General features: G+C 39.0%; 2 protein-coding genes across 6 annotated transcripts in view; both read left to right on the plus strand.

Annotated features, from left to right (window-relative positions):
• The first annotated feature begins 809 nt into the window (after positions 1 to 809).
• On the plus strand, positions 810 to 10,206 carry chrne (cholinergic receptor, nicotinic, epsilon). The gene is made up of 12 exons (XM_084942037.1): positions 810 to 1,226; positions 6,066 to 6,199; positions 6,390 to 6,434; positions 6,561 to 6,670; positions 6,766 to 6,921; positions 7,024 to 7,124; positions 7,247 to 7,447; positions 7,863 to 7,977; positions 8,083 to 8,197; positions 8,288 to 8,495; positions 8,655 to 8,788; positions 8,918 to 10,206. Exons 1-12 carry the CDS (start codon positions 1,160 to 1,162, stop codon positions 9,083 to 9,085), a joined length of 1,554 nt encoding a protein of 517 aa, XP_084798163.1. The 5' UTR covers positions 810 to 1,159; the 3' UTR covers positions 9,086 to 10,206.
• Positions 10,207 to 10,365: 159 nt separating this feature from the next.
• The window catches only part of pld2 (phospholipase D2), a 22,786-nt gene continuing 5,657 nt past the window's right edge, over positions 10,366 to 27,494 (plus strand). The window contains exons 1-22 of one of the 5 annotated variants that reach the window (XM_084942044.1): positions 10,366 to 10,449; positions 14,822 to 14,982; positions 15,070 to 15,197; positions 16,037 to 16,051; positions 16,767 to 16,909; positions 17,055 to 17,148; positions 17,254 to 17,319; positions 18,208 to 18,266; positions 18,362 to 18,607; positions 18,712 to 18,855; positions 18,941 to 19,024; positions 19,206 to 19,284; positions 19,407 to 19,517; positions 19,635 to 19,811; positions 19,898 to 20,054; positions 20,184 to 20,302; positions 20,744 to 20,857; positions 23,960 to 24,064; positions 24,414 to 24,502; positions 25,390 to 25,503; positions 26,017 to 26,063; positions 26,243 to 26,377. In XM_084942044.1, coding sequence (XP_084798170.1) covers positions 14,850 to 14,982; positions 15,070 to 15,197; positions 16,037 to 16,051; positions 16,767 to 16,909; positions 17,055 to 17,148; positions 17,254 to 17,319; positions 18,208 to 18,266; positions 18,362 to 18,607; positions 18,712 to 18,855; positions 18,941 to 19,024; positions 19,206 to 19,284; positions 19,407 to 19,517; positions 19,635 to 19,811; positions 19,898 to 20,054; positions 20,184 to 20,302; positions 20,744 to 20,857; positions 23,960 to 24,064; positions 24,414 to 24,502; positions 25,390 to 25,503; positions 26,017 to 26,063; positions 26,243 to 26,377 — 2,359 coding nt within the window. In that variant the 5' untranslated portion in view covers positions 10,366 to 10,449; positions 14,822 to 14,849. The other 4 variants (XM_084942040.1, XM_084942041.1, XM_084942043.1 and 1 more) reach the window with 4 other exon arrangements.

The raw sequence follows: 27,494 nt of genomic DNA on the forward strand, positions 1-27,494 counted from the left end.
CTGTGACCCTTCCCTTTGACAGGACGAGTTGACTCCCACACAGCATAACAGAACCGCTAGTAGGGTTCAAAGGTTTAATGTTTTTTTTCCTTTAATTTGACACCTGTTTGGATATAAAACAGCTCTGCTCTCCGGAATTTGAAGGCCCACAGCTCGAGCCTTTCTGCCTCTGAGCTCTGAGTGCGAGACACACAATCTGCCTTCTGGAGGCTCCAGTTACCTTAAAGAAGCTCAACTCTGTTTCCCCAATTGTATATTTAGAAGTACATCACATACTGTGCAACTCACATGGCACATTCCAAAAATCAGTCTGTTGCCCTTGCCACTGCAAAGAGACACTCCTTAGATTAATCACAGCCTTTATTATGACAACAAATCTAGTCTCTGCATTTTAAATGAATTGCTAAAACAACCTGACAGGTCAGACTCTTGGGCTCCCTGGTTTCATGAGGTTTATGTGCAGCCCTCTAACCCCATTATTCTGCAGACACTATCTCACCGCTGAGGTCCTGCAAGGTTTACTGTAAGAATCAATACTCTGGACACGCATAGGAGGTGTGCACCACCAGTCACCTGTTCACCCTGCTGTAACCTGTGGGATTTAGCCATTTCCTGCATCGATCTTTAACACTGACACCACAATGTTAAAGTTCTACGCATGTCTAGTGGATACAAAGGTGAGTGACAGATCAAAGAGGAAACACCAACCACTAATCCTGTCAGTGACACTGGCCCTCGTGCTGTGCACTGACCATACATTGATCTGACAACTGAAATTTTCTATCCTGATGACGTGAGTACTCCTGCTGTATAAGGTCTCGCTTACAGGTTTCATTGCTACCTTCAGAAATATCTGGAATATCCTGGACACTCCTAGTTTTTGTCTAATGTTGTAGTTGCTATCTAATGATGATGATGATGATTATTGTGGGTGCCTGGAGAGTGACTGGAAGTCCTGGTTTAGTGCTTTCAGCTGGTGTGTAATCTGAACCCCGGATAGTGACAGCTGTGGTGGGTGACAGTCAGGACGTTTGGTAGGGGGATTTGGAGCTCTTCATCTGCCTTCAGTCTCGCTGTCTTTCTGTATCTCACTTTATATTTCAATATAGTGCAGCACAGCAGAGTACAGTGCAGAGCAGCAGAGAGGTCCTGGAATACGATGGCAGTGTGTAGTCTTTGGATAGCTTTCGGAGTTGTAACTATTCTTGGGACTTTAGCGGGACTGGGTAAGTGACGCACTTGCAAACTTTTGGCACATCCTCGCTGACTGGCAGGAAAGTAATGTCTGTATTGACTGCGGCATGTCATGTGCACAGAGATAACCAGCTCTTCTTGTGGTGACTGGCAAGGTACAGAAAACTTGCTGTACTTTAGACCTCATGAAAACATGTAAAAAGTTGTAGAGGCAAACTAACACAGCTGTAAACTTGCATATATTGTTTTAAACTGGAAGCAGTAATTTTTCTTCTGTTGATATCATATCTGCAACTTCTCTAACAAGGATTTTGTAGACTGTCTAATTTGGCTTTTTTTTTTGGTGCACACTAGTGAATTAGAATATTTGCTTCCTTTATACTGTTGCACTGTGTTTTTGTGCATGGTATAAAACAGCAGTCCCCCACCCCCGGGCCACGGACCTGTACCGGTCCGTGAGTCGTTTGGTACCTGGCCACAAGAGTTGAGGTTCGGGTGTGAAATGTATGGTTTTCAGGATTTTTATCGATTTTTAGCGTTATTTTGTTATCGTTTTTGTCGTTTACTCGTTTTTTCTGGGTCGTTTCACGTGTGTTATGAATAAATCTTCTTTTTTCGGTACCAGTACTAGTTTTATTTTCCGTGAAAATATTGTCGGGCATAAACCGGTCCGTGGCGCAAAAAAGGTTGGGGACCGCTGGTATAAAAGGTTAACAACATACAAAGTATGACCGTCTATTCCATAACCATTAAGTATAATTGATACAATTAGATAGAAACATAGTCAGTTAACAAATCAGAAGGAAAGCGTAACTTCCTCTATGATTTTTCATGACAGCAACAGTATGAGAGTGTGTAAGCTGTTCTTAATGGTCCAGATCATTCTTATCCCACAGCACAACTTTACCCCAGGGTTTTTACACTGTTTTTTTTTAACTAGTTGGTTGCTTTTATTTTATCATGTTGCTGTATGTTTTGCAGTTAGGTTTTTGTAGGCCTGTGATGTAAATGCATTAACCTGGAAAGTACTTTAGGCCAACTACTGTTGTTTAAAATCTGCTAAAAATAAAATGACGTGACAATATGAGGTAAGAGGATGTCATAAAGCTGCAATGAAAGCCAGGAGATAATGGGAAATTGAAAAACAAATACTTGTGATTGCTTATGTCATTATTGAAATCCATTTGTAAATTCAGGATCTAAAGTTATGGTGGTTTGTTCTTGTATTTGAGGGGGGGAAGGTTTATTGAATCCAGCTATTTGGTGGATATCACATTCATTACCAAATTCCTCTCAGACCAAGTACAGGTATGTGTAAGTGTCAAGCTGAAATCTGGACTCTTAGTTTTTGTATTGATACATTAAAGGAATAGAAATCAAAGATTAAAATGCTGGAAATATGACTCGTGACTGTGGAACATCACAGAATAATGATATAATCTCTTCATGCCTTGCACTTCAAGAGAGGACTGTAGGAATTTTGAGATTAAATTGACACTGTTGTTACGATTCGATAGCAGATAACCAGATGAACTTGTGATCTTGGTATGAGGTCAAATGTAATCCAAGTGTGATATCAGGAATCTCTGCTCCACCTCGGGTGTTAGTGTTTGTCTTCAGAACACGATGCGCTGGAATCCTCTTAGGAAGGTACCAGACACTTCTTCTTGTTTCTCTTCTTTTCTAAATCACATTAAAAGATAACGCACACATGCACATGAGGAATTACTGTCAAAATGTCATTTTTTGTGTCTAAAAAAATTAATTACATTTTGACAGTATACAGAATTTTGAATGTTGCTCATAGGACAGGAAGACACTATCAAGAGACATTAAGAACAGTATAGTGACTAAAATTCCTTGTACTGTTTTACTGTATGAATAATGAAGCTTTCTCACCCTTAATTTCAGAAAACCATGTGGGCCTTTTTATATAGCCACAGGATTAATGAGCCATTGTCTGTCCTCGGCCACAAAATAAAATCTAAATCTCAGACGATGTTTTCCTTGGCCAGGCAGCACAGGAAGTATAACCTGGTATGGCTAATGAAGCCTGGCTGCTATCAACACATCCTCACACGCTTCCTGAATGAAAATCAGCAGGTTTTCTCATGTGTAGGGATTTTCCATAATAAACCTTCCTACGCCACACAGAAAATATCCAAAGAAGGGGAAATATGTAGGCCAAAAAAGCGTGTGAGGCAGTCACTGAATGAGACAGAAACCAAAGCTGCCTGATAGAAACAAACATTCCCCGAGATAAAAAAAGATACCATGACTGCCCCTGCATACTTTCTTTTATACTCCCCTTAGAGCTCAGGCAGCATGTTAATGTGTATTAACTCATCAATTGCAACACAATGTCCGTCTTCCCTGCATTCATTCCTTGTATTGTATTTGTGTGTTGCACAAATTAGATCAGACAGAAATTGTCACTGCAGTCTTCTTTATCGCCCTCACCGTATTTTATTTTGCTCTGCATGCTTGATCTCATCAGCTCTCAGATTTCTATCAGGGTATTCCAGGTTAGGATGCAACGCTCAGGAGTTCTTGCAGAAAACAATGATCTCATTTTTAGGGATGTGGTGATTCTTACTGGTTTCACTATGATTTGATGGCTTTTTGTTTACATGTGAGAACTCTGGTGAGCTTAGAGTTTGGATCATTATGGCCCTAAAGTATTGTTTGAAACTGTTTGCTGGCTCTTGCATATACTATGGCTTTGTTATATCACTCAGTAAAGAATTACTTTTAAAATACATCTGCCAGTTCAAAAAGCACTTAGTGGTTTGACTCTCATCAACATCTCTGACTTGCTCAGTGTCTGTAACCCAACTAGACCTCCCAGGTCATCAGCTGCAGATCTTTTCCCAGAATAAGATAGAATAAGATCCAAGTATGCTGACGGTGTTTTTACTTACTGTGGTCCTGTTCTTTGGAATAAAACTACCAGCACCAACTATGTCTACATTTAAAAATGAACATTAAAACCTTTTTATTCTCACATACTTACAGTGTTTGAGTGTTAATTTGTATTCTATATCTTGTAAAGTTTTGGTTTTATTACCTCAAAACATAGTAGATCTACATACATTTTTAGCTTTTTTATCAGTAAGCACATTGTGTTTATGTAAATGGAAAATGGCAAATGGCCTGTATTTGTATAGCGCTTTAGTCCCTAAGGACCCCAAAGCACTTTACACTACATTCAGTCATTCACCCATTCACACACACATTCACACACTGGTGATGGCAAGCTACATTGTAGCCACAGCTGCCCTGGGGCACACTGTGGAATGAAATGTGCTATATAAAATGAAAATAATAATAAAACTGGCACAGTTTTGACAAAGTAGTGTGTTAGCATTCAGCAAAATCTTATATATTGTAATGTTTACTTAGCTTCTTACTGACCTTCTCTGCCATCATCATAAATCATGAAGTAATCAATATATATATATATATATATATATATATATATATATATATATATATATATATATATATATATATATATATATATATATATATAAATATACGTATTGACCACTTTGATCAAACCCACATCCCTTCAGTGGTTGCCTGCAGGCTCTGCCTCTAATTTCCAAACATCACTCTCCCATCCCTCTGTCTGAGCTAACCTATTGTAGTGTCAACTACAGGAAATGATGAGGTCAAAAACTTGACACCATATATTTAACTCACCCTTTGACTGACTGATATTTAGAAATATACTGCATGCTGTGCAGCTCACGAGGCACACTTAAAAGTCAGACAACGTATAACTTCTGAAGCCATCCATTTACTCAGTACAGACACACTATGTTCTGCTTACTGTACCCAGAATGAGTTCTTGTACCTAAAACTAAGCAACATCATCATAGTGTCTTTGCAGCTATCCACCATTAAAACAGCTTGTGATTAATAAGCTAGTATAATATACAGCATAAGGAATATCAAAATACCAGTTTTTGTTTTAATCAATGATGAAATTAGAGGGAAAAATTGCTTAGAAATTCAAATGGGGTATGGTCTGAGTTCAAACACAAACTGCTGCATATCACATCTCATATTTCACTGTTACATTTATTTATTCATCCTTCTTATATCCAGAGTCATCTATTAACCAAGCTCAATAAGAAGAAATTGACCAAGCCTTAAGAAAAAAAATCATATGGGTAAATTACTGTTCAAACTAAGTGACATATTTGTGCCTGACTGGGACACCCTGACCCAGGATCTCATGGGAAATGACATATTTTCTGCTTTGTATTACTGTCACCATTTTTGCCTAAGGATAACACTGATGATTATTGTAGATGACCCGAGTTTGACTTAAAGTCCCAGTTGAGAGTTTTTGATAGGCCACTATGTAATGTGAGCTATGGATAGTGACAGCTGGGAGAGAAGAAGCAAGAGGTCGGAAATAACCTCCATTTAGTCTCTCCTAGTCTCTCTTGATCTTTGTTTGGATATATGGTCAGAAGCAGTAGTAGTACTCAAGGAGTACAATGTAATGGCAATGACGGCGATTTTTAGCATAATCTTTGAACTCTGGAATCATAGATTGGCTAATCTCTAGAGTTTGTAGCCTATCCCAGCTGACATAGGCTGAGAGATTGCCATTCTATCGTAGAGCTATAAACATAACATCTTCAGTTACAATAAAATAATATTTGTCCTTGTTAATATTATTGGAGAGTACTGACATGCAGATATCCAAACTTATGGGACTGTATTGCATGGACATCACAATGTAACAACAATACAAACAGAAATATTATAAAGTACGAAACCTTTTGCACAACAGTATCTTGTGTAATAATAACCAGATATATTCTTATGTAATTTTGATACTTTTCTTCATGCAGTGCAATGTAATCAGGAGACAGAGCTGATCGGGGACTTGTTCAAAAACTACAACAAGAATATACGTCCAGTATTACATCCTGAAGACAAAGTGGGGGTTCAGATCAAGCTGACCCTCACTAATCTTATTTCCCTGGTAAAGGCTTCATTTTGCTACTTTTTGCAATAAATCTTTTCCACATATTAAGAATGTATGAGCATTACTTAAGGGTGGAAACATATTCAAAAGCACTACGGTTAAAAAATGCGATTAATAATAATCTCTCTGGTGTGCATTTATCACATGAGCTACACAGCTCAATCGATCTCTTCTCTCATTCCTACAGAATGAAAAGGAGGAGACTCTTACAACCAATGTGTGGATTGAGATTGTGAGTTGTATCTCTCTTCTTGGTTGTCATTTTCCTTTCTTTGTTTGAGAGTTTTGGTAGAAGGTATTTCTCCCTCGTCTTTGTCCAGCTTTTAATATTACTGCTGATCTTTTTCTCAAACCACAGCAATGGAATGATTACCGCCTTGCCTGGAATGCATCTCAGTATTATGGCATTGAGGTTATTCGTGTCCCGTGCAAAACTGTCTGGCTTCCCGATATAGTTCTTGAAAACAAGTAAGGCAGTAACAAAAAGGAGCGCAATTCTGTCTCTTTTGTTTTTTGCGTTCTGGACAGTTTGTTTGTTAACCGGTTCTGGTCTTTGTCCACAGCATTGATGGCAAATTTGATGTGGCCTACTATGCCAATGTGTTGATCAGTAGTGATGGTGGGATTTACTGGCTGCCTCCTGCTATCTATCGCAGCACATGTGCCATTGAGATCACCTACTTTCCGTTTGATTATCAAAACTGCACACTTGCATTCAGGTGGGATTTATTTATCATTTGAAATCTACGTTTATACTATATGTAAGTCTTTCTTTATGCATTTGCTTCTATTAAACTTTGGCTTGATTGCCACAACCGTAGATCCCAGACTTACAGTGCCAATGAAGTGGATCTTACCTTGGCTGTTGGAGAAACGGGGGAGATTATTGAATGGGTGGACATTGATCCTGAGGCTTTCACAGGTACTGTAAATACACCATCCATCCATCCATCCATCCATACCTCAGTCCACATTAACAATCATAATATTCAAGTTTTGAAAGCTTACAATTCCACTTCAGGTTTCTGCATTTACACCCTTTAGAGAATGGTGAGTGGGCCATTGTCCATCGTCCAGCCAGGAAGATGATCAACAGTCGGTATTCCCCAGATGACCTGGAGTATCAGGAGATCTTGTTCAATCTGGTCATCCAAAGGAAGCCGCTGTTCTACATCATCAATGTTATCCTGCCCTGTTCCCTTATCTCGTCTCTGGTCGTACTGGCCTACTTCCTACCTGCACAAGGTCAGTAAGGTCAATGCTTTTCCTGTTTCACTACTAAAGTTTGAAACATGCCAAAAGAACACATTTGTCTCATAATTTTCTGTATCCAGATGTAAAACAAAACAATAATGAACTTGATTTGCTCTCCATAATAATTTTAAAATAATTTGGACTTAGCCTTTTTATTGTGTTTGTCACTAATTAATAAAAACTAATCACTAACTGCTAATTCAAAAGTAACTGAACTACAGAGCCTAAAGGTTTGATGTGGAAAGCATTCAGCTAAAGCTCTGAGACTGATGTTACTGTAATACAGCTGACTTTTAAGTCTTAAATCATGAAATATTACAAAGCATTACTGAAGTAGATGAAAGAGAAGAATGTCCTCTTTTTTTTTTTTGTCCAACCGGTCTAACTCTCTGCTGCTCCCTCACAGCTGGAGGACAGAAGCTGACCGTGTCCATCTCTGTTTTGCTGGCTCAGACTGTCTTTCTCTTTCTTATCGCTCAGAAGATCCCCGAGACCTCTCTGTCTGTCCCTCTAATTGGAAAGTGAGTCAGCATGTCCTCTCTGCTGACCCCTGCTGGTTTGTTTTGCTTCAATCCAAACAGTTTGAGCCTGCCCTCCAACAAAGATATCTCTAATGTCTTCCCCAGGTACCTGATCTTTGTGATGTGTGTCACTACTCTCATTGCTACGAATCAAATTGTAGTGCTGAACTTCTCACTGCGCAGCCCCAGCACTCACAGTATGTCCCAAACCCTCAAACATGTAAGTGCCCTCCACGGAGATGAGTAAACTTGTTTTTTAAAGAGTTATTTCAGTAAAGTGACTGTTGTTAACTTCTATTGCCTGCTGCAGCTGTTCTTGAAAATGGTTCCTCGCTTCTTGGGCATGTCTCCGCTGGTGGATGATAGTGAGGTAACAACAGAGGTAAATGGGGTGAGGGAGCGGCGGCGCAGCTCCTTTGGCCTCATGCAGAGAGCAGAGGAATATGTGCTCAAGCAGCCTCGCAGTGAAATGATGTTTGACAAGCAAAGAGAGAGGCATGGTCTCACGCGATCCATTGGTAAGACCGTTGATTACAGAGCAACACTCAGCACAGTCTTTAGCTCACATTTCAGCTCAAATACTTAAATATTTGAAAATCAAAGTAGAAAATGTATCTGGTTTAATTAGTGCTGATCACTGCAAATTGTCATCTAACTCAGTGTCTCCCTCCCTCTAGTGGACAGTATAGATGTCAGCAGCACAGCTAACCTATATAAGAGTTTGGCCCAAGCTGCACCTGAGATTAAGCAATGTGTGGATGCCTGCAACTTCATTGCTGACAGTACAAGGCAACAAAATACCATTGGCTCTGTGAGTGTTTGTTTGCTTGTTTTTTTAACTCAACTTCAGTGACGTTTTAGATGAGTAATATTTTGCAGTCAATTTTCATTTTATCCTCACTTGAACTTAAGCTTTTGTTCACTTTCTTTCCAACTCAAGGAAATTGAAAGCTGGGTCTTGATCGGGAAAATGGTCGACAAGGTGTGTTTCTGGGCTGCTATTTCTCTATTCATCATCGGCACAGTGTGGATCTTCCTAACAGGACACTTCAACCGTGCCCCAGAATTACCATTTCCAGGAGAGAGTAAAAAATATGTCCCAACTTAAAAAAGGAGAGAAAAAAAGAAATTTGTCTCTGTTTAATGTTTTCAAGGTATATTTTGCCTCGTGCTGTTTATGATGATGAACGCAATGTTGTTCACTGATCCCATGGTTAAGATTCAGGGCTGAGTTAAGTCTGTGTTTAATAACAACAAAACTTTCTGTTTCCATGCTTGTCAAGCACCTGAGCATCAACATTCAACGTTTCTTAACTTCTAAACTAAGTTGTCAGCATTTCTATATTAAATCACAATTATTTTGTTAGTTTTTGGGTATGAGAATGTATGCAAGCCCAGACTTACAGCTTATGGATGCATTTTGAAGAAAAAATGTTAAGGGCACTGCACCACTGTGCAAAGGGATTTAATTCTATTGCAGAAAAGGACTTTTATGACTTTGTTTTGCATAACATGAAGCTACAGGCACTGTATGCTTTAACTAAAGAACCCATTTTACTTGCATGACCATCTACAAAACACTCAGAAAACATATCCCTGCACACATATTATGTCTTATGGTCATTATCTATATATGTAACATGAGCCAACCAACTCTAAATCAAAGCTTTATTCTTCTTACTATGACTTATTATTTGGAATGTATTGCTTACAGTAGATGGCTCAGTGGGACACTGTTTGGCGTTAACTGTACCAGGACTTCTTTTTTTAAAAAAACAAATTCTTTAGTTTATTACAAAGTGTGTGTTTTAATCTTGAACTGAATGTCTAAGTAGGTGTTTTATATGTTTATACGTCAGAAAGTGTGAATCTGCAAAGTGTGGCTAAAACCTAAAACTGTGATCATATTTTTTACAGTTATTTTGAGTGGTGTTACTCAGCTGATTCAATAAATGTGACAGAAATGGGCTAGCAAATAAAAACAAGTCTAAACACTGTTGAGATTTCACACACTGAAGACTTGAATGGTCCATGGTTGTTTTTCTGTTCGTGTCCAGCTGTGTTCAAAGTTACACAGTTGGGTATTTAGGGGAGATATTCTATAATATAGTGTGTTTATGGCAAAAACAAAGGAAAGCTCACATCGAATAAGTTTGGATCTGCCATCAGGTTGTATTCATTTTATAATGTGTCTAATAATATTTAATAAAGTGGAATAAAATGTGAGATTAAACCGCATAGAAAGGTTTGACTGTGGTGTCACTGATAGACTGCTGTTTAAAAAATCCAGTCAGACTTGTGGTTGAACGCCTCCATGTGGTGGAAAGTTGCACTAGGGATACTTTGTTAATAGCGCCACCTCACACCAATTTTTGGAGTTGTCTTTGATTTTTCCGAAAACATCAACCTGTCACATCACTGTTTAAACCAAGATTGTAAAAGAAGAAAAAAAAATAATATCAAACTCAAAAGGTAAAAACCAAACCTTTCACGCCTGTGTTTTTAATATCAAGTCCTAGAAGTATGTTTGCTTTAGATACAGCAAGTCTAAAGTTCAGCTGTTACATTGTTACTGTTTTCTCTCAGCGTGTGCAACTTCAGGTACAGGCTAGGCATGTGTGCAGTCATCTAAAACCTGTACCTGTTTCGAAAACCAGTCCGGAAAGTCTTTTTAGTCATTTCAATTATTTCTCCAACCTGTCAGGCGGGGCTGTGGCTGAGGAAGCTGGTTTATGGTTATCATGCAAACAACTCTCCAGATTTCGCTCACTTTGCATGGGCGTGAGTCATCAACTCCTTTTTTAGGTACTAGCAATATGAAAATGCCATACCTCTGTTCGTTTAATCTAATATGGTCTAATGCACGGTTTATCTTCGAAAATAGGAATACAGATAAAACCAGAATGAAAGTTAAATCTGGTTGATTTTAGTTGATGCTCACGTAACATGTACTTCCGGTGTCCCACTTCAACGTTAAAGTTTGTACAGTTTTTTATTCTATATAAAACTGTACAAAACACATTGTTGGTTTGTCCTAAAAACGCGTTTTAGATGTAAATTTTGGTATCTCATCGGATAAAATAAAATATATATATAATCGGAAGTCTCCTGATACATTACGTGATTCTCATGAAAATGGCATACGTGCCGCCTACTCCCTTCTCGTGTATCTGCATTCCTGCATATATGTTTCCTGACAAGTATGAAATCGGGACTTGTTGTGTTCGTGTTTGATAATTGTGGCAGTGCACAAGTCAGTAACGTGAACTAAGTCCATGTATGCGCCTGCTATGTACACAGCCGCAGATACCGGAGGGGGAGGAAGTCATTGTTTGTTTTGTGTCATAATTCCGAACAGCACCGGGCTCTTTTCCATATAATTATAAAAAGGTACATAGTATGATTTACCTAATAACAGTGGCAAAGCAGCAGAAACCATTTCCACGTTATCTTTTCCCTCACGCTGTCCCATCGGACAGCCAGTAATAGTGTGGGTGGGACTAAAGCGTGCATCACACACGGTTAACACTGATGAACTCTTCTCTGATACTCCGGTTGGGCTACAATGAAACATTTTTGTTACTTTGAATGACTCTTTAAGCTCTTCGCCCTGAGTGTGGAGCCGCCGTGAGCCGATCCGTGGCTTGAACTTAGCTGACAGTAAGTATTTTTTCAGGCCTATGTCGGACTTCTATTTCCATCCGCTGTGTTGTCGCAGTACTGATGAGTGCGGATTGTCCAGCTGCAAACTCGCAGGTAGCGATAAGGAATACGGCGATCCTATTAGTGCCGCGCTTAAATCTATGTTTTGTTCCCAACAGATGTCTTTGTATGGGAAGTTTTTAAACTACACCGAGTCTCTTTGTGGATTGTGGCTGTAGCAGGGAAACAGGGAAAGGGTGGAGACGCCAAAACTTAGCCTTCAACTTTTCCAGCCTGGAGTCTTAAATAGACTTTGCTGCTTATAGATGCTTTGTCTTTGGCGAAAAAATTAAAAAGTGATTTTCGTTCGTGTAGATTAGGGTGTGTGCTTAAGAAAACTCCATCAGATGTTTGTTTTATTTCTCTCTTTGTCTTTCTTTAGGACGTTTTTTTAAACACTGACTTTTTGCCCTAACGCTTTAAAAACGTGATCAGACGGACTATTCTTAGCCACAGCACAGTTTTGGGGGAAAATCCTGATGGTAAGCAAGTGTTGACTCAGCGCTGTTGTTTCAGTCATCAAGTTGATGACTAACAATTGTCTTCTGTCACTTGGTTGCACGTTTTAGAGTCGGTCCGTAGATTTCCCATACAAATTCATTTTAAAGATCACGTATGCAAAGCACAACTTCCCCTTAATCAAGGGAAGACCATTTTTTAAATAGGTCAGCTGATGTTCAGGCTGAAGAGCTGATGAATGATGTTTAAAAGAAAAAGAAAATATGACAGGTATGCAAACAGCTTAAAAAACGAAAAAAAAAAAAAGGTTGCAGGTTGCAGGTGAAGGATTGTCAGAGGTACACTGCTGCACCTGTACACACACCCAGCTGTGATGTCAGATTGTACATCATCATTGCAGGGTGTGCCATCCTTATCTAGTTGAGGCCATCAGTGAAAACTCCATGGAATTAAGCTGCTATGTGAAGTGTGATTGTTTTGCTGATTGTCTCCTAACATTTCCCTTGTATCAGCCAGGTGTCATTGTTTGAGATAACCACTGGGAGTCAGCAAAGTCAGGAATCTCCTTATTTATCCCTTTATCCATAGATTTTCTTCCACTTATCCATTCAATTTCTGGAAGCTGGAGCCTATTTCAGCTGTCACAGGGCAAAGGCAGGGTGCAGGTAGTCAGTCTGTCACAGGGCCGACACAGAGAGACAGACAGCCATTCATAGACAAATTCACACATAACTGCAGTAACTGCATGCATTTGGGCTGCGGGATGAAGTTGTAGTACCCATGGAGAACATAGAAACTCCACACAAAGGCTCCAACTAGATGGTGGATTTGAACTCACCTCCTGCCTTTTCATTATCCAAACAAACACGTAATATGTTTTGAATTCAACACAGCACTGCTATCAGTGTGTTTGATAGCATTTGTAATTGCTCCATGGTCAGTACTGCTGAGAGATAAAAGTCATCCATTGCACCCCACACATACACACAAACAAAGCCACATTGTTCTTGACACATAGTGTGTGTGTTTAAAGGATTGCGATCATTGGACTCTTGCTAATAGCTTACCTCTCAGCCAGTCACAGCATTCCAATTTGATTAGTCTCATGTTTTATAAAACACAGTGTGGGTATAGTGTAGTATTTACCATGAAAGTAACCTGAGCAAACAGTGTAGGCAAAGTTTAACTCAGACATGCAGAATGCAGGGAAATCACGTTAAGTCAACACTTAACACTTCCGTGCTTCAAAATGTAAACAGATAACAGCAGCTAGTTGGGTTTGGTACTTAATGAGAAATATCTGTTTTGGTTTAGTTTTTATCATGTTTACCTCTGTACTGTGCATCTTGCTTGCTTAGGGGCAAGCGTGAGCAAGTCTTTCTTACGAAAGTATAACACCTAAAAGTGTGTGGAAAAACTGCTGTCTGTGTTGGAATACACCAAAGATCTCACATGTGAGTGTCTTAAAAAGATCCAGCTCCATAAGTGGAAATAACCAAAAAAAAGTCAAAAGTATAAATTGAAATAGCCGAAATTGAGTATGGCCTTAGCGTGGAGATTTTTTTCCACAGCAATTAAAATGTCACTTGTGCTTTCTTGGGAAGCAAAGGTGAGGAAGATCAGTCCTAATGGGAATTAAATTCTAAACCAGATTGTTGTCAAGACAAAAAAGCTTATACGAATACAACCTATACACAGTGGTGATCTATATTTAAAAAAACATGGCTGTACAGATGACACATTTGGGATGAATACACTGTGCAAATGTGCAGATCTCTTCAACAGCAGTGCTTTAGATTCATTACATCAGCAAAAAGTGGAAAGAAATCTTGGCCACAAAGTGCTGATTATTAAGTTCATCTGTCACATTTCCTTTTGTTTTCACTCTTAGTCTCCTTATTAGTAGATGCTAGTTTACACCCGACACAGTAATTGTGACGGGATCTTCAATTATTATTCTTCCTGAACCTGTTTTTGCTACACATGACCCTGTGTAGCTTGTAGTGGAAGTGGAAAGTCACGTTTCTGATAAAAAGAATTTTAGAATGCAGACGCAGATCATGCTTCTTTCTTTCTTACCCTTGTTTCAAACTCTCTCTCCTTAACAGAGACAGGCTCCCTCCCTCCTTTTTCTTAAGCCTCGTTTTCCAGGAAACATTCAGCTATTCTACATTTACCAACATGCAACACAAAGGGTTTCACACACCCTTTTTTTTCCACCAGTAACCTTGTCCTTAACTTCTCATATGTTTTGACATAAATGACTTGCCTAGCAGGTCGCTGCTGACAAACATTTCCAGTCTACTTTCTATTTTCAAGCAAGTGATATCTAAAACAGTCTATTTTTACAGAAGTGATAATGGTGGTTGTCCTTGAATTCCCCCTGTTGAGCAATCATGATATGTCATCATTATTGAGCATTAGATTCACTTCAAGGTCATGATCACACTGACGGATTTTGCTAAGCATCAAACACTTAAACTGCATCTCTCTGTCTGTTTTAAAGCTGACATGTTTGTGGTTACAGGTCTGTATTATTGCCTTTATTACTACTTTTCCTACAGAAAATCCCAAGTCAGATACTCTTGCTTTAAAATCAGATTTTGCTATGATCTATATCACGAGAAAGGCCACATTTTCACGTCTTCGATCTCTGGACTGTTTTCTTTTGTCTTCTCACCAGGGCATTTGATCATTTGTACAACAGAGCTATGGCCAGTCCAGAGGACGTGATCGAGCCGTTGGCAGAGAGCGCAGCTGCCCAAAGCCTTAATAGACGACGCTTCTCACACGACTGCCACGATTTGACTAAAGACGAGCTAGATGGCCTCATGTCGCGCAGTGGTGAGAAACGACGAAAATGAATTTAGTTTAAGATAGAAGCTCCCAGAAAACCATTTTTCTTGATTGCTTCAATTTTTCAAATCGCAGAAGGACGTCCTTTCATCGTGGTGCATCGTCTTTCCGAAATAGAAGATAAGGGTATACCTTATTTCATCCCTGATGTTCCTGTTAAATGCAGACTGGACAACACAGAGAAGCACACTACACGCTCAAGGGTACCTCCATAAGCTTACGAAAATACCCTTTACATTTTTTTCTTTTTGGGATACTAATGAATCTTTATAGAAAGCTCTTGATGGGCCCAAAGTGAAAACACACACACTTATGCTTAATAAGTAACTCTTTACAACTGTGTAACAACAGACAATCCCATTTTCGATTTTGACTCAGGACATGCTACGGTTAAATTTGACTACTTTGCCATGATGACGTTAAGTCATAGTGAAGCGAAAGGAGCGATAAAATTACAAAAGAAAACTTTATTGCTACTGAGCAGGCTGTTTCAGGGTTTTACAGTGTGCTGTCACTTTGGCCATAAAGGGATCAACATGGCCAGCAGCAGTGCTCAGTGGTGCTTAAATGATGCTCACTTGGTAGTACGGGGCTCAAAGTGTGACAAGAAAATACCCCCCACACCATTACACCACTGCCACCAGCAGCCTGAACCATGGATACAAGGCACCAGAGACAACAACCATGCCACGTTCAAAGTCATTTAAATCAAATTTCTTTCGCATTCAAAATGATTAACAGCAGAATTTCATTTGTGGTGAATTTTATTATGACTGTTGTTGAATGAGTCCTAAAGATAATATTTTAGTGATCTGAAACCAACTATATGACCATGAAACAGTCAGTCACATTTATTTCTACATAGTCATTTATATTAAAAAGCAGAAGTTCATGGGTATCTTAACAAGTACTGATCTGTAGACGCACTTCATGTCACTTTATTTGTTAGTTAACTCCTGAGTTTTAGTTGGATGGCTCAGTCAGTTTGCATATACTTTCCATATTCTGGTATCCACATTCTCTGATTTTCTTTCTCCCACAGTCCAGAACGGTGAATGTAAGTAGAATTAGAAACTTGTTTCTACGTGTTTTAATCCAATCCACATGCTAAATGTCTTGCCTGATTTGCTTATATCCTCCGGAAACCCAAACATTTTTTTTTTAATGCATTTTTAATCTTAGCTATTTGGGATTAGCTGATTATAAAAACTGTCTGCATGTGGAAACAGTGGGTTTATTTTACAGCACAGTAAAGTATTTTCAGTGGGAGAAAGTGACTTCTTCACTGTCCAGATGAACAGAATCAACTTTTTGGGGTCATTCTTTTTTTATTTTTACAAAGTGTAAAACACTTTATTGAGTAGAATGAAGTAGAATGTGTGTAAAAGCCTAAATGTAATTTCTCCATATGAGGACATAGGGTCTCAGGAGGATATGAAACAAAAAAACCTTTACGCTACTTCCTGGTTCATCTTTGATCTGCAGCACTTACAAAATGGCAATTAGAAAAGGACTTTGGGTGTCTTAACTCTTATCTTCCAAGTAAGTGATTTAGAGATAAATTCATCTGTCTATTCAAATTGTGGCTTTCTTTCTTACTGGGAACTACGTTAAAGCTGTGGCTGGCAAAACACAGTCCAGTTGCTATGAAAACAAGAGCTAATAAGAAAAATTCTATTCCATTCAAATCACTCAAATTTTTTGGCATTTCGTGGTTCCCCTTTTTCACCACCACACTTATGTTTTGTATGATATCAATGATGTCCCTCCAGGTTAGTATTGGGACCCTGTATACATTGCATCTAACACATGGCCAGTTCCACTGGACTATAAAGAGGAAGTACAAGAACTTTCAGGAGGTGCATCGCGACCTTTACAAGCACAAGATGATGCTTCATTTACTGCCTATTGGAAGGTTGGTGTGCTGATCGATTTAACTGTGCAACTTGTCCTCTCTCTCTTAATGCAGTTGAAATCTAAGTGATTGTTTGTTTTGAGCTTTTTTTATGGCAGTTCTCTCAAGCGCGGAATGTTTTTGAATATTCAAATTTTCCTCAAAGATTTGCAAAGGAGAGGCAGCAGCTGAGAAATATGTCGGAGGAAATGCCCAGCCTACATGGGACTGAGCGGGCCAGAAGAACCTCCAGCAAAGTGGTATATGAATCAGTCTTCCACACACTGAACATATTTTGAAGCATCACATAATTTTACAAGTAGCAGCTGGTAAGTAAATTGTAAATATGTGCTCTTCTAATGCAGAAATACCTTGAGGAGTACCTGAATTGTCTACTGGAGAACACATTCTGTAAAAATGATAGCAGCATGGTAAGCATGGGTGAATAATATATACACTACATTGCAAAAGTCTTAAATCAGCCCTCTTCTCTGTATATTTTGCTTCCAAGGACCCAGACCTTCTTGTCATTTTTCAAGACATTCTTTAAAAATGGCAGATTTTTCATACATTTTCAGTCCTTGTACCTGACCATTTTTAGAGAAATGTCTTTTTGTTTGTTAAGACACTTAACACATACCTATTCATCATTCAAGTACAAAAGATGCACCTAACCCAAGGAATGAACCAGTGTTGTCTACACTTAACAGACAACTTAACAAAGAATTGGTTTTAAATTGTGTCAGGCAGCCTGTCATAAAAACACATAATTTAATCCACTTTCATAAAATGAATCTACCAAAAATGCAAAAGATAACATAGTCTTACAAGAATGAAATTATGTTTTTGCAACAACAAAATGATTCCCACAAAGCTATTAGTCTAAAACTTGGCACAAACACAGAAAAATTCTTTCACATTTTGATTCACCATACAATACCCATCTAGAAAGCCTCTAATTGGCAACAGGTTTATTTTTCAGTATGACAATGATCTCAAACACACTGCCAATGCAGCAAAGGATACGTGGATAGAAAAACCCACAGTGGAACACTCTCAGTCATGAGTTGGACAAAATATGACCAAATATTGACTTTGAAGCTTGTTAGAATTGTACATTACCTGATTTTCTTGATTTTTATACTGTACTCCCATGTATGTTTAGACATTTTTAAATAAATTGTTGCACCTATTTCTAATGTTTCTAGCAAAATACAAAGAAAAGGGAAGTGGCTCAAGACTTTTCATTGTACCGTCTCGACATACAAAGTAAAACTCAAGTAAAATGACTGCATTTTGAGTTATATTTTGTTTTGCAGCTGGAGTTCCTCTCCATCAGTCCCCTCTCCTTTGTCTCTGATCTTGGACCCAAGGGCTTGTAAGTAAAACACTGAGCTCATGTATTTTAGTGGGTTGGGAGTGAATAAGGGTATGGCAGGTGTTCATTGCATAATATGTCTGATCTTGACTCAGGGAGGGATATATCTTGAAGAGGTCAGGGGGTCACCGAATCCTAGGCCTGAACTGTATAGGCCATCATCAGATCTGCTTCCGCTGGTCACGCCGCTGGCTGGTGGTGAAAGACTCTTTCCTGTTGTACATGAAACGAGATTGTGGCAGCATCGACTTTGTGCTGCTGTTTGATCCAGAGTTCAAAACGAAAGTGGGTCGTGCTGACACAGGCACCAAATATGGAGTGTGCTTTGAGAACTTTACTCGGTAGGTCAGCTTTGTCTTTGTGTATTATATGTACTGAGTTTTGCGTGTTTTTGCTGTGTTTGTGATGCACGCATTGCCTTTGTGCTTTTAATCCTTTTAATCAGGAATTTGATTATCAAGTGCAACGGCTATAGGCAAAGTCAATGGTGGAATTCTGAAATCAAGCGTCTGGCAGAAACATGTGACTTTCTCAAAACGCAACGCTTCGAAGGATTCGCTCCACCGCGGGAGAACACGCTCACTAAATGGTCAGTTATGTAGTCTGGCTCATATTTGTAATAATTCCAATAATCTTTTAGGATTTGTCCTCAATTTGCCTTTCATTATTTGAAGGTATGTGAATGGAAGTGGTTACTTCGCCGACCTGGCTGATGCTCTCGAACAAGCCAAGGAGGAGATTTTCATCACAGATTGGTGGTAGGTGTCAAAAAATGTCTGGATTTGCTGATCGAAATCTTTATGTAACTATAATTTTTCAATATTTTAGTTAAACCTGGAAATGTATTCCCTGTGTGTGTGTGTGTGTGTGTGTGTGTGTGTGTGTGTGTGTGTGTGTGTGTGTGTGTTTTGGGGTTTTTTTGTTTTGCTTTTTTCACAGGCTCAGTCCTGAAGTCTTCCTAAAGAGACCAGCAACTAACAACTACTGGCGGCTCGATGAGATCCTCAAACGCAAAGCAGTAGGAAATCTCTCTGTCTTGTTTTTGTTGCCATCTTGTTTTTTTTCTTCTTTTTCAAAATGTATATAATTTGTAGAGTTTTTTTTTTAATAACATTACTTTAAATGAACCTGCTTCTGCAGGAAATGGGAGTCAAAGTGTGTGTACTGCTGTACAAAGAGGTGGAGATGGCACTTGGCATCAATAGTGAGCACAGCAAGAGGACTCTAATGAATATGCACCCAAACATCAAGGTCTTTCACTTCTCTGCACAATGTCTTGTAGAGTAGTAGGAGAGGAGGGACACAAATAACTGTCAAAAGAGCCCTGAATGTACATTTTAACACCAATTTTACCCACTGATCCGTCAGGTGATGCGGCATCCTGACCACGTGTCTTCTGTGGTGTTTCTGTGGGCTCACCATGAGAAGATGGTGGCCATTGACCAAACAGTAGCCTTTGTAGGGGGGCTTGACCTGGCTTTTGGGAGATGGGATGACAGCCAGCATCACCTAACTGACCTTGGTTTGACAGAGACGACCGACGGGGTAACTGAAGGCGAAACGAGGAACGATGTAGATGTAAGAATGTACTGTGAACCGTACAGACTGTAATGGATGACTCTGTTATCCAGGGCAATGGTATGGCTGGTGGCTCTAAAACATCTGAGCCAGATAAGCAAGGAGAGCAGGACCCACATGATTTGACTGGTAACACTAAACTGTGGCTTGGCAAAGATTACAGTAACTTTATCAAGAGAGACTGGGTCCAGCTGGATAGACCATTTGAAGGTACTCTATCTAAATTTCTTTCAGCAGCTCATGCACACACATACACTGACAATGCCTGAACAGAGAGATGAAAGACTTGTTTTGGGTTTTTTTTTTTTCTTCCTTTCCCCCCCTCTTTTATCTTGTCAGATAACATTGATCGTACTACAATTCCTCGCATGCCGTGGCGTGACCTGTCAGCAGCTTTTCATGGCAAAGCTGCCAGGGATGTAGCCCGCCACTTCATCCAGCGCTGGAATTTTACCAAGGTCAGACACTAAAGAAAGCTGTGTTAAACAGCAATAGTTTTAACATTGATCTTTAAATATCTATATGTATATTGTAAACATCACTTTTGCTTTACAAATGAGTCTATAGGTGTACAAGCTACAGGTTGTTTTAACATTTATACTATAAATATCCAAAGTTGTGAAACTGAAACATTGGATTGAAAATAGGTGATCTTTACTAAAACAGAGCTTAAAATAATCAGACTCCTGTATTACTGACTTGGACCTTGTATCCTTTTGTTTTATGTTATCCTGTGTGGTAATATGACTCATACAGTAAGTGCTAAAAAAAACCCTCATCCCCAACCCTCATGTTTCCATTAGAAGTATTGCTTAAAAACCTTTAAGCAATGCTTTGGAAACATGAGTAACAGGAAAGTGACAAAACTGAAACTGATTCATTTTTTCTGTCCTCTTCAGATCTTCAAAATCAAGTACAAAGACGACTTCTACCCTTACCTTCTTCCCAAGTCTCATTCCACTGCTGACTCTCTGCCATTCACTGTGCCTGGGTCCAAGAAAGCCAAAGTGCAGGTATGTATATTCACACACAGACTCAAGATGACGTCAACATCTGTGTAAATATACAATTTTTAAAGTTCTAGTCTTTTTGCTCACAGATAGGCCCACATATGTGCTACTGTGGTCAGGGTATATTTTAGGTGCTTTAAGATTAAACAGTTCCGGGAATTCCCTGTGGGTAACTACCCACTTCCATGGCCCTCTGAGAACTATATTTTTTTCCAATTTGCTTAAATCACCATTAGTAACGCTAACGTGATGCGTTAGCCAGCTGGTAGTTTGCAGAGCTACAACAACAGCAACATGCTGGGGGACTCTGTATCTGGAGCTGTTTGCTTGTTGTGTGTTCCAGGTTGCTGACAACAGCACAGATGTGCAAATTCATATTATGCAAATTAAATTGTGAATTTTGTGGGCTTTAAAGTAAAACAACATATCATCGCAACTGACCATTTTCTTTATATGCTGTCAATTATACAAGGAGCAAGTAATCTTAAACAGGTTAGTGGCTCTAACTCTTTCACTGTGCCTCCCACAGCTGCTGATTATAGTCTCCAAAAGCATGAACAAATCAATCAATCATTAGTGCCCAGCATATTCTCATCTATTGCCAAGGATAGCACGCAGGAAAACATACTGGAACCACTTTGGTTGTTGTGGTCCTTTAACTTTGCTGTAATCCAAATTTAATTGATTATAATCACTTAATAAAGCCTAGACTTTTCCATTTGAGAGGAATGTGTTGTTTACATGGGCAGTGTTAAAATCCTTCTTTAATGACTCTGCTTATGTTTACATAGGTTTTTCAGATCTTTCCTGCAGTCCAAAGAGCACCTTTTTAGCCCTTTCATACATTGACGTCAAAACACTGACAGGTTAAGATGTGAGCCTTCGTGCATATGATGTGACATTAGCATGCTAGATACATTATATAATTATTTAATATTATATTATTATATAATAGTTTTATTCACCACTGCTTAAATGTTTGCTGCATAACTGTAGCTGGTTGTAAAACTTTCCACAGTTCTGTTTCAGCAGTACAGTCATGTGCAAAAGAAAGTGTAACCCCTTTCATTTCTAATGTTTTATGTAACAAGAGAAACCTCATCATTGCACAGTTATTTAAATGCAATCTCAGATGAACTTCAAAACATGACTTATTACCCTGTCATTATTTAGTGAACAAAAATGAAGCCAAAATGAAAAGCAGTGTGTGAAAAACTAAGTACAATCTTACTGCTTCCATAGGAATTACGAGGGTAAGTAGCAGCCAGGTGCTGCTAATCAAATGCACTTCATTAACTAATCATCAGTAAGTGTGAGCACCTCCAGTAGAGAAGCAAGTTGTTGCTGCCCATCAATCTGGGAAGGTTTTTAAGGTCATTTCCTTACAATCTGAAGTCCATGTTTGTACAGTGACAAAGATTATTCACAAGTGGAAAATATTAAAGATAGCCACCAATCTTCCCAGGAGTGGATGTCCCAGCAAATTCCCTACAGTGTCCGAGTGTGCAGACTCTACAGGCCTCTGTTAGCATGTTAAATGTTCAAGTTCTTCACAGTACAAGAAAAAAGACTGAACAAATAAAGCTTGTTTCTCTAAAAAGGCAGGTACATGGCAGCACAACTTAGATTTGCAAAGTTTTACTGTCACTTGGACAGACAAAACCAAAGTGAAGGTGTCTGGCCGCAATCCACAGCGACACATTTAGCATAAACCAGACACGGCAGATCAGACCACACACCTCATACTGTCACACCTCACTGTCATGCATGGTGGTGGTGCGGTGATTATTTGGGCTCTTTCTGCAGGCTAGCTTGAACCAGATGATTTTTTTTATTCTGTCTGATATGTAAAACCTTAGAACTAAAAGAGTCTGTACTTTCATTTGCACAGGACTGTAGGCTTCACACTAGAGCTTGATAGAAACTGGGTTCTCCTACACAGAAGGTCAACCTTGGATACGGGAAAACACAAAGACTTTGCCTCTAGCTGCCAGTGCTCATATGAAAGACTTTTTGTGTCACACAGCTCCAAGCTATAATGACATGGTGTAAAGAGAGCTTTCAACATCACTGTTAAGACGGCAAGAACAGTTGAAAACATGTAGAGTGCACATTAATGAAACGTTGCTGTATTCTTATTGAATAATTATTTAAGACCTTAATTGCTGTAAACAAGCCAAGAATGAAAGACCTCTACTGACTTTTACATGAATTTATTCTTTTGTGCTGCCAGGTCAGATCTTACAGGAAATCAGATGGGTATTTCTGTGCTACAACAAAGAGACACTGTTCTAGTGTTGGAAATGCAGCTATTCAGTATTTGCTGGGGGTTTTTTTTGTGCTATGGCAGATGGTGGAACAAAAGTAAAGCCTGTAGAACAAAACTACTTCCAACATATTTATCCTGTTTAGTAAAGCCAGAGAAAACAAATGCAATGCCAAGGACAGAGTGGGATTACAAGTGGCAGCATCTCACTTGCAACAGGCTTCATAGGATCTATGGTCCAGAGAGACACCAGCATAAGCAGCACAACTAGCAGATATCCCCTTAACAGAATAATAGAATAATAATATATTGCTAAAGATGGTGTGTTAGCAACTTTGTGAAGATGCTTGTTTTGTTAGAATAATTCAAAAACAAGATGATAATATGTTAGAACTGTATTTAATCAGTATTTTTAGCCAGTGTTACATGCTGCAGTTCAAACCGCTCAATCAGTGAGTGTCCAGTAACAGATACTTCTATTGTGGATGGTGGCCTGTAACCATAACCCTTGCTCCCCATTATGTTGTAGCTTTCCTATCAGGTTCTGTAGCTGCTTTATTCAGGTTTCAGGGTCATTGCCTCAGATTACACAATCTGTCTTCAAACTTTAAGAGGTGCGCTCCCTTTTTGTCCATCTGCTCCATTTCTTCAGTTAAGTATCCTATTAAAATTCATAGAAATGGGCAAATTTACATGTGCAAGGTAATATTATATGTAAGTGTGATTGCAATGGTAATATCGACAGTAATAGTAAAATGACACCACTGAAAAGAGATAAAAATATATGCATGATTTATAAGTATATCCAGTGCAAAGTTGAATTTTTGGGGTTTTCTCAGGTGCTGCGCTCTGCTGATCGTTGGTCAACTGGAACCTGTGAGAGCTCAATCCATAACGCCTACATCGACACCATCAACAAGAGTGAACACTACATCTACATCGAGGTAATTAAGATTAACATTGTAGCACTTTACAGATAAATGTACATCTTTAAGCAGGCAGTGTGTCATCCTGTCTAAACCATATTAAGGCTCGCTGTGCCTTAATATGGTTTAGACAGCAGTCATACAGTCAGGGCTCCCATTGGGACAAAATTTTCACCGTAATCGCAAATATGTTGCCCAAGAATAGGCTCTGATTTGGAAAAAACAAATCTGTTTACCAGCATGCCTACTGTAATGACTTTTCCTGAATCTGAGTATAGCCAAAGCCCACTTCCTTCATTGCCAGCTACCTGCTAGCTTTGGCCCTCACCTCATACTGAGCCACCATCTGCCTTGCCTCTGCCCTTAGAACCAGTTCTTCATCAGCTGTTCCGACCAGAAGACTGTCCATAATGGCATTGGTGATGCAATCGTGAATCGAATTCTGCGTGCCTACAGGTATGATTTGAGTGTGTTGGTTTTCTAATATTTGTCTATTGTCTTTCGGAGGGGCTGTGTATAAAATGCATTCATTAAATATGTTTTGTACCAGATTTAGCTACTAGCTAATTTCCATCTTCAGTCCCTGGGCAGTTTAAGAAGCAGAAGTAGCTGAATTCTATCAGCTCAGACACACATACAACAGTTACAAATGTTTCTTACTTGTTGGCCAGCAGCATCCCATGAAGGAGCAGTGGCCATCTTCAGCTAAAATGCTCATTTTTAACTTGTAACGATGTGTGACAGTGGCTGTCAATCATTAGTGTACGCCCTGCCCATGCCCCGCCCCCTTGACACACACCCACAACACAAAATCAGGGTCAAAAGTTTGACAAATGAAAAAAAGTGAAAAAGGCCCGAAACTGAAAAAAATTTATTTGAAACAGATAATAAAATTTGAAGCTGAAAAAAAATGAAACTGTAAAAAAAAAAGTCATTTCCATGAAAACAAATAATGTATTCAAATTATTTTTATATCAAAAAGAATTTCAACTTCAAATCACCTTTTTGAAATGAGTAAAACTTTTGACCATGATTTAGCTCCATACTTTGTAATTCAGCAGAAACTCGCTCAGGTCCTTGCATGCCATCAGATTTATCTTGTGGTTTTTTTCCATATTGCATTGAAATGTTTAGAAAAGCTGTGGCTTTAAAGCAGCAGTTTGTGAAAGAAGTTAAGACATGTAAGAACAAATGCAAATATCACTGAGCTGGTAAACTGGGGGTAGACATTTGAAACAAAATGTTTAGTTCAAAGAAATAATAAAACCAAATAGAAATATATATTAGACCTCATCTTTTATCTGCAGAGTACAATGTACAGTGTTGATGTTGTGTTTTTTCAGAGAAAAGAAGAAGTACAGGGTGTATGTGGTGGTGCCTCTGCTTCCTGGATTTGAAGGAGACATCAGTACAGGAGGTGGAAATGCCATTCAAGCTATTCTGCACTTCACTTACAGGTGAGAGCCTTTTCCGCCCATTAGCACTCTGCACTCAGCCCACACATCAGCAAGCACTACAACTTATGAAAGCCACGGTAAAAACAAGACTTCTCAGCTTCGTCTGGTTTAAAGACATATTTCTGATCGAGCAGAAATGTCACTGATAGAAAGTGCATAAGACATGTCAATAAAACTGGTAATGGAAAGTTGGGGTAGCTACCATGCATGTAAGGTTTCTATCAATCAACTGGTCCAACTGGAATAGAGCATATCGAGTCATATTACATATTACATTGAGTGATGTTGCTTAATCAGCTTTGTCAGCATGTTGTTATTGCCAGAATGCAGCATGGCCATGTTATGGTTTCACTATCATCCATCACATTTCCAAATCTGCCTTTGATGTTATGCCCAGAAGTGTACTCTCTGTATATGCTCTAGATATTTTTGGTTTATTTTGTGAGATTCCTAAATTATTTCCCCTTATGCTGGCTGGCTTTCTTAATGTAAGGTTTTATTCTGTCATCCTAGGACCATGTGCCGAGGGGAGTTCTCCATCCTGTCGAGACTAAGCGAATGTAAGTTTTTTTGTCACTTACCTGCTTTGTTAGACCTCGGAAATCAGCCTGACATCAGCCTTTGCTGCCTCGCTACCATGCATCTTTCCTTCTCCTTGAGTTGTTCCTTTAAATGGACTCTACTGGTCTTCATTTCACATCATCTCATGTAAATAATGTGATTCTGCTCTGGCCTGCAGTGAAGGATCAGTGGACAGAGTACATCACACTGTGCGGATTGAGGACGCATGCCCAGCTCTCCGAGTCACCTGTCACAGAGCTCATCTATGTTCACAGCAAGACCCTCATTGCTGATGACCGCTGCTATATCATTGGTGAGTCACCGCTGGGCATTCAAAGATTATAATTCTGACCTTGAGTCATCACAGAGGTTCATGACAAAATGATGATGACAGAATGCTGCCTGCAGCTGATATGATTTTTTTAATGTGTTTTTGGCTTTCAGTGTAACAATAAAACTGAATCGATACATTTTATATGTAGTTTAGTAGCACCTATAACTGTAGAATACGGATATGAACGAATACAGTCATTTATATATAAAAAGATAAAAAAATAGGGCGACTTAAAAAATTGGATGAGACCAATGTATGGTGCAATGACTTTTGAATTCTTTTTTCTTTCTGTCTTTCATTGTTTAGCCTTACACTCTTTAAGATTTTAGGCTTACTCCATATGAATATGCAGATTCACATGCAAGTCTTTGTGGGAAGAACAGAGGGATTGCATTTGCTTAAACGTGCTCTGGAACCCACTAGCTATTGATGACAGTTAGCTTTGTATTACCTTTTAAAAAGATTTATCTGAATTCTTAAAGGTACAGTGAAGTTGTTTTTTGAGTTTGTTGAACAGAAAAACAGAATATTATACTCAACAACATACTTATAAATATTGATTAGTGTGTAAGTACGTTTTCCAACAAACTGATGCGTTCTCATAAACGTAATCCATTAAAAATACATAGAAGCGGGCACTAATCTATGGAAGTTAACCATGTTACCCCACCCTCTTGAATACAGTGGCTCAGATGAACATCGCCGTCCCGCTTAATCATGTTTTATGTATGTGGGTAGAGACTGCTACATACACAGTACGCCAAAGGTGGAGGAGAAGTGAACTCATAGGTGTGGAGACAAATGTAATTTATGTCTGCACCTTTAGACTCAAGAAGGTATGAAGGGTCATACATTTGTTTTATCTCCTGAACTGAAGTCAGTGCTCTAACAAAAAAACATGCTTAAACAATCGTATTTAATGTCGATACTGCTGCAGTTACTTACTGTCAGCAGATCAGACATGTGATCCTCCAATATCTGGAGAGCTGATAATTAGCCAACTAAATGGCAACAACAGCTGGTTATGCTAACATTGTGCTAGCTAATGTTAGGCTCGAGTGTCCTAAAGATCACTCTGATAAAGAGTTTGAATACA

Source organism: Perissodus microlepis, chromosome 10 (assembly GCF_051167445.1).
Source record: "Perissodus microlepis isolate ML-2025 ecotype Zambia chromosome 10, ASM5116744v1, whole genome shotgun sequence".
In the NCBI taxonomy this organism is placed as follows: Eukaryota; Metazoa; Chordata; class Actinopteri; order Cichliformes; family Cichlidae; genus Perissodus; species Perissodus microlepis.

Bases quoted from the DNA above. Each gene is read 5' to 3' on its own strand.
- chrne (XM_084942037.1), top strand. From the start codon at position 1,160: ATGGCAGTGTGTAGTCTTTGGATAGCTTTCGGAGTTGTAACTATTCTT. The intron at 7,978-8,082 runs GTGAGTCAGCAT...TGTCTTCCCCAG, and splicing joins TCTGTCCCTCTAATTGGAAA to GTACCTGATCTTTGTGATGT. The intron at 8,496-8,654 runs GTAAGACCGTTG...CCCTCCCTCTAG, and splicing joins TGGTCTCACGCGATCCATTG to TGGACAGTATAGATGTCAGC.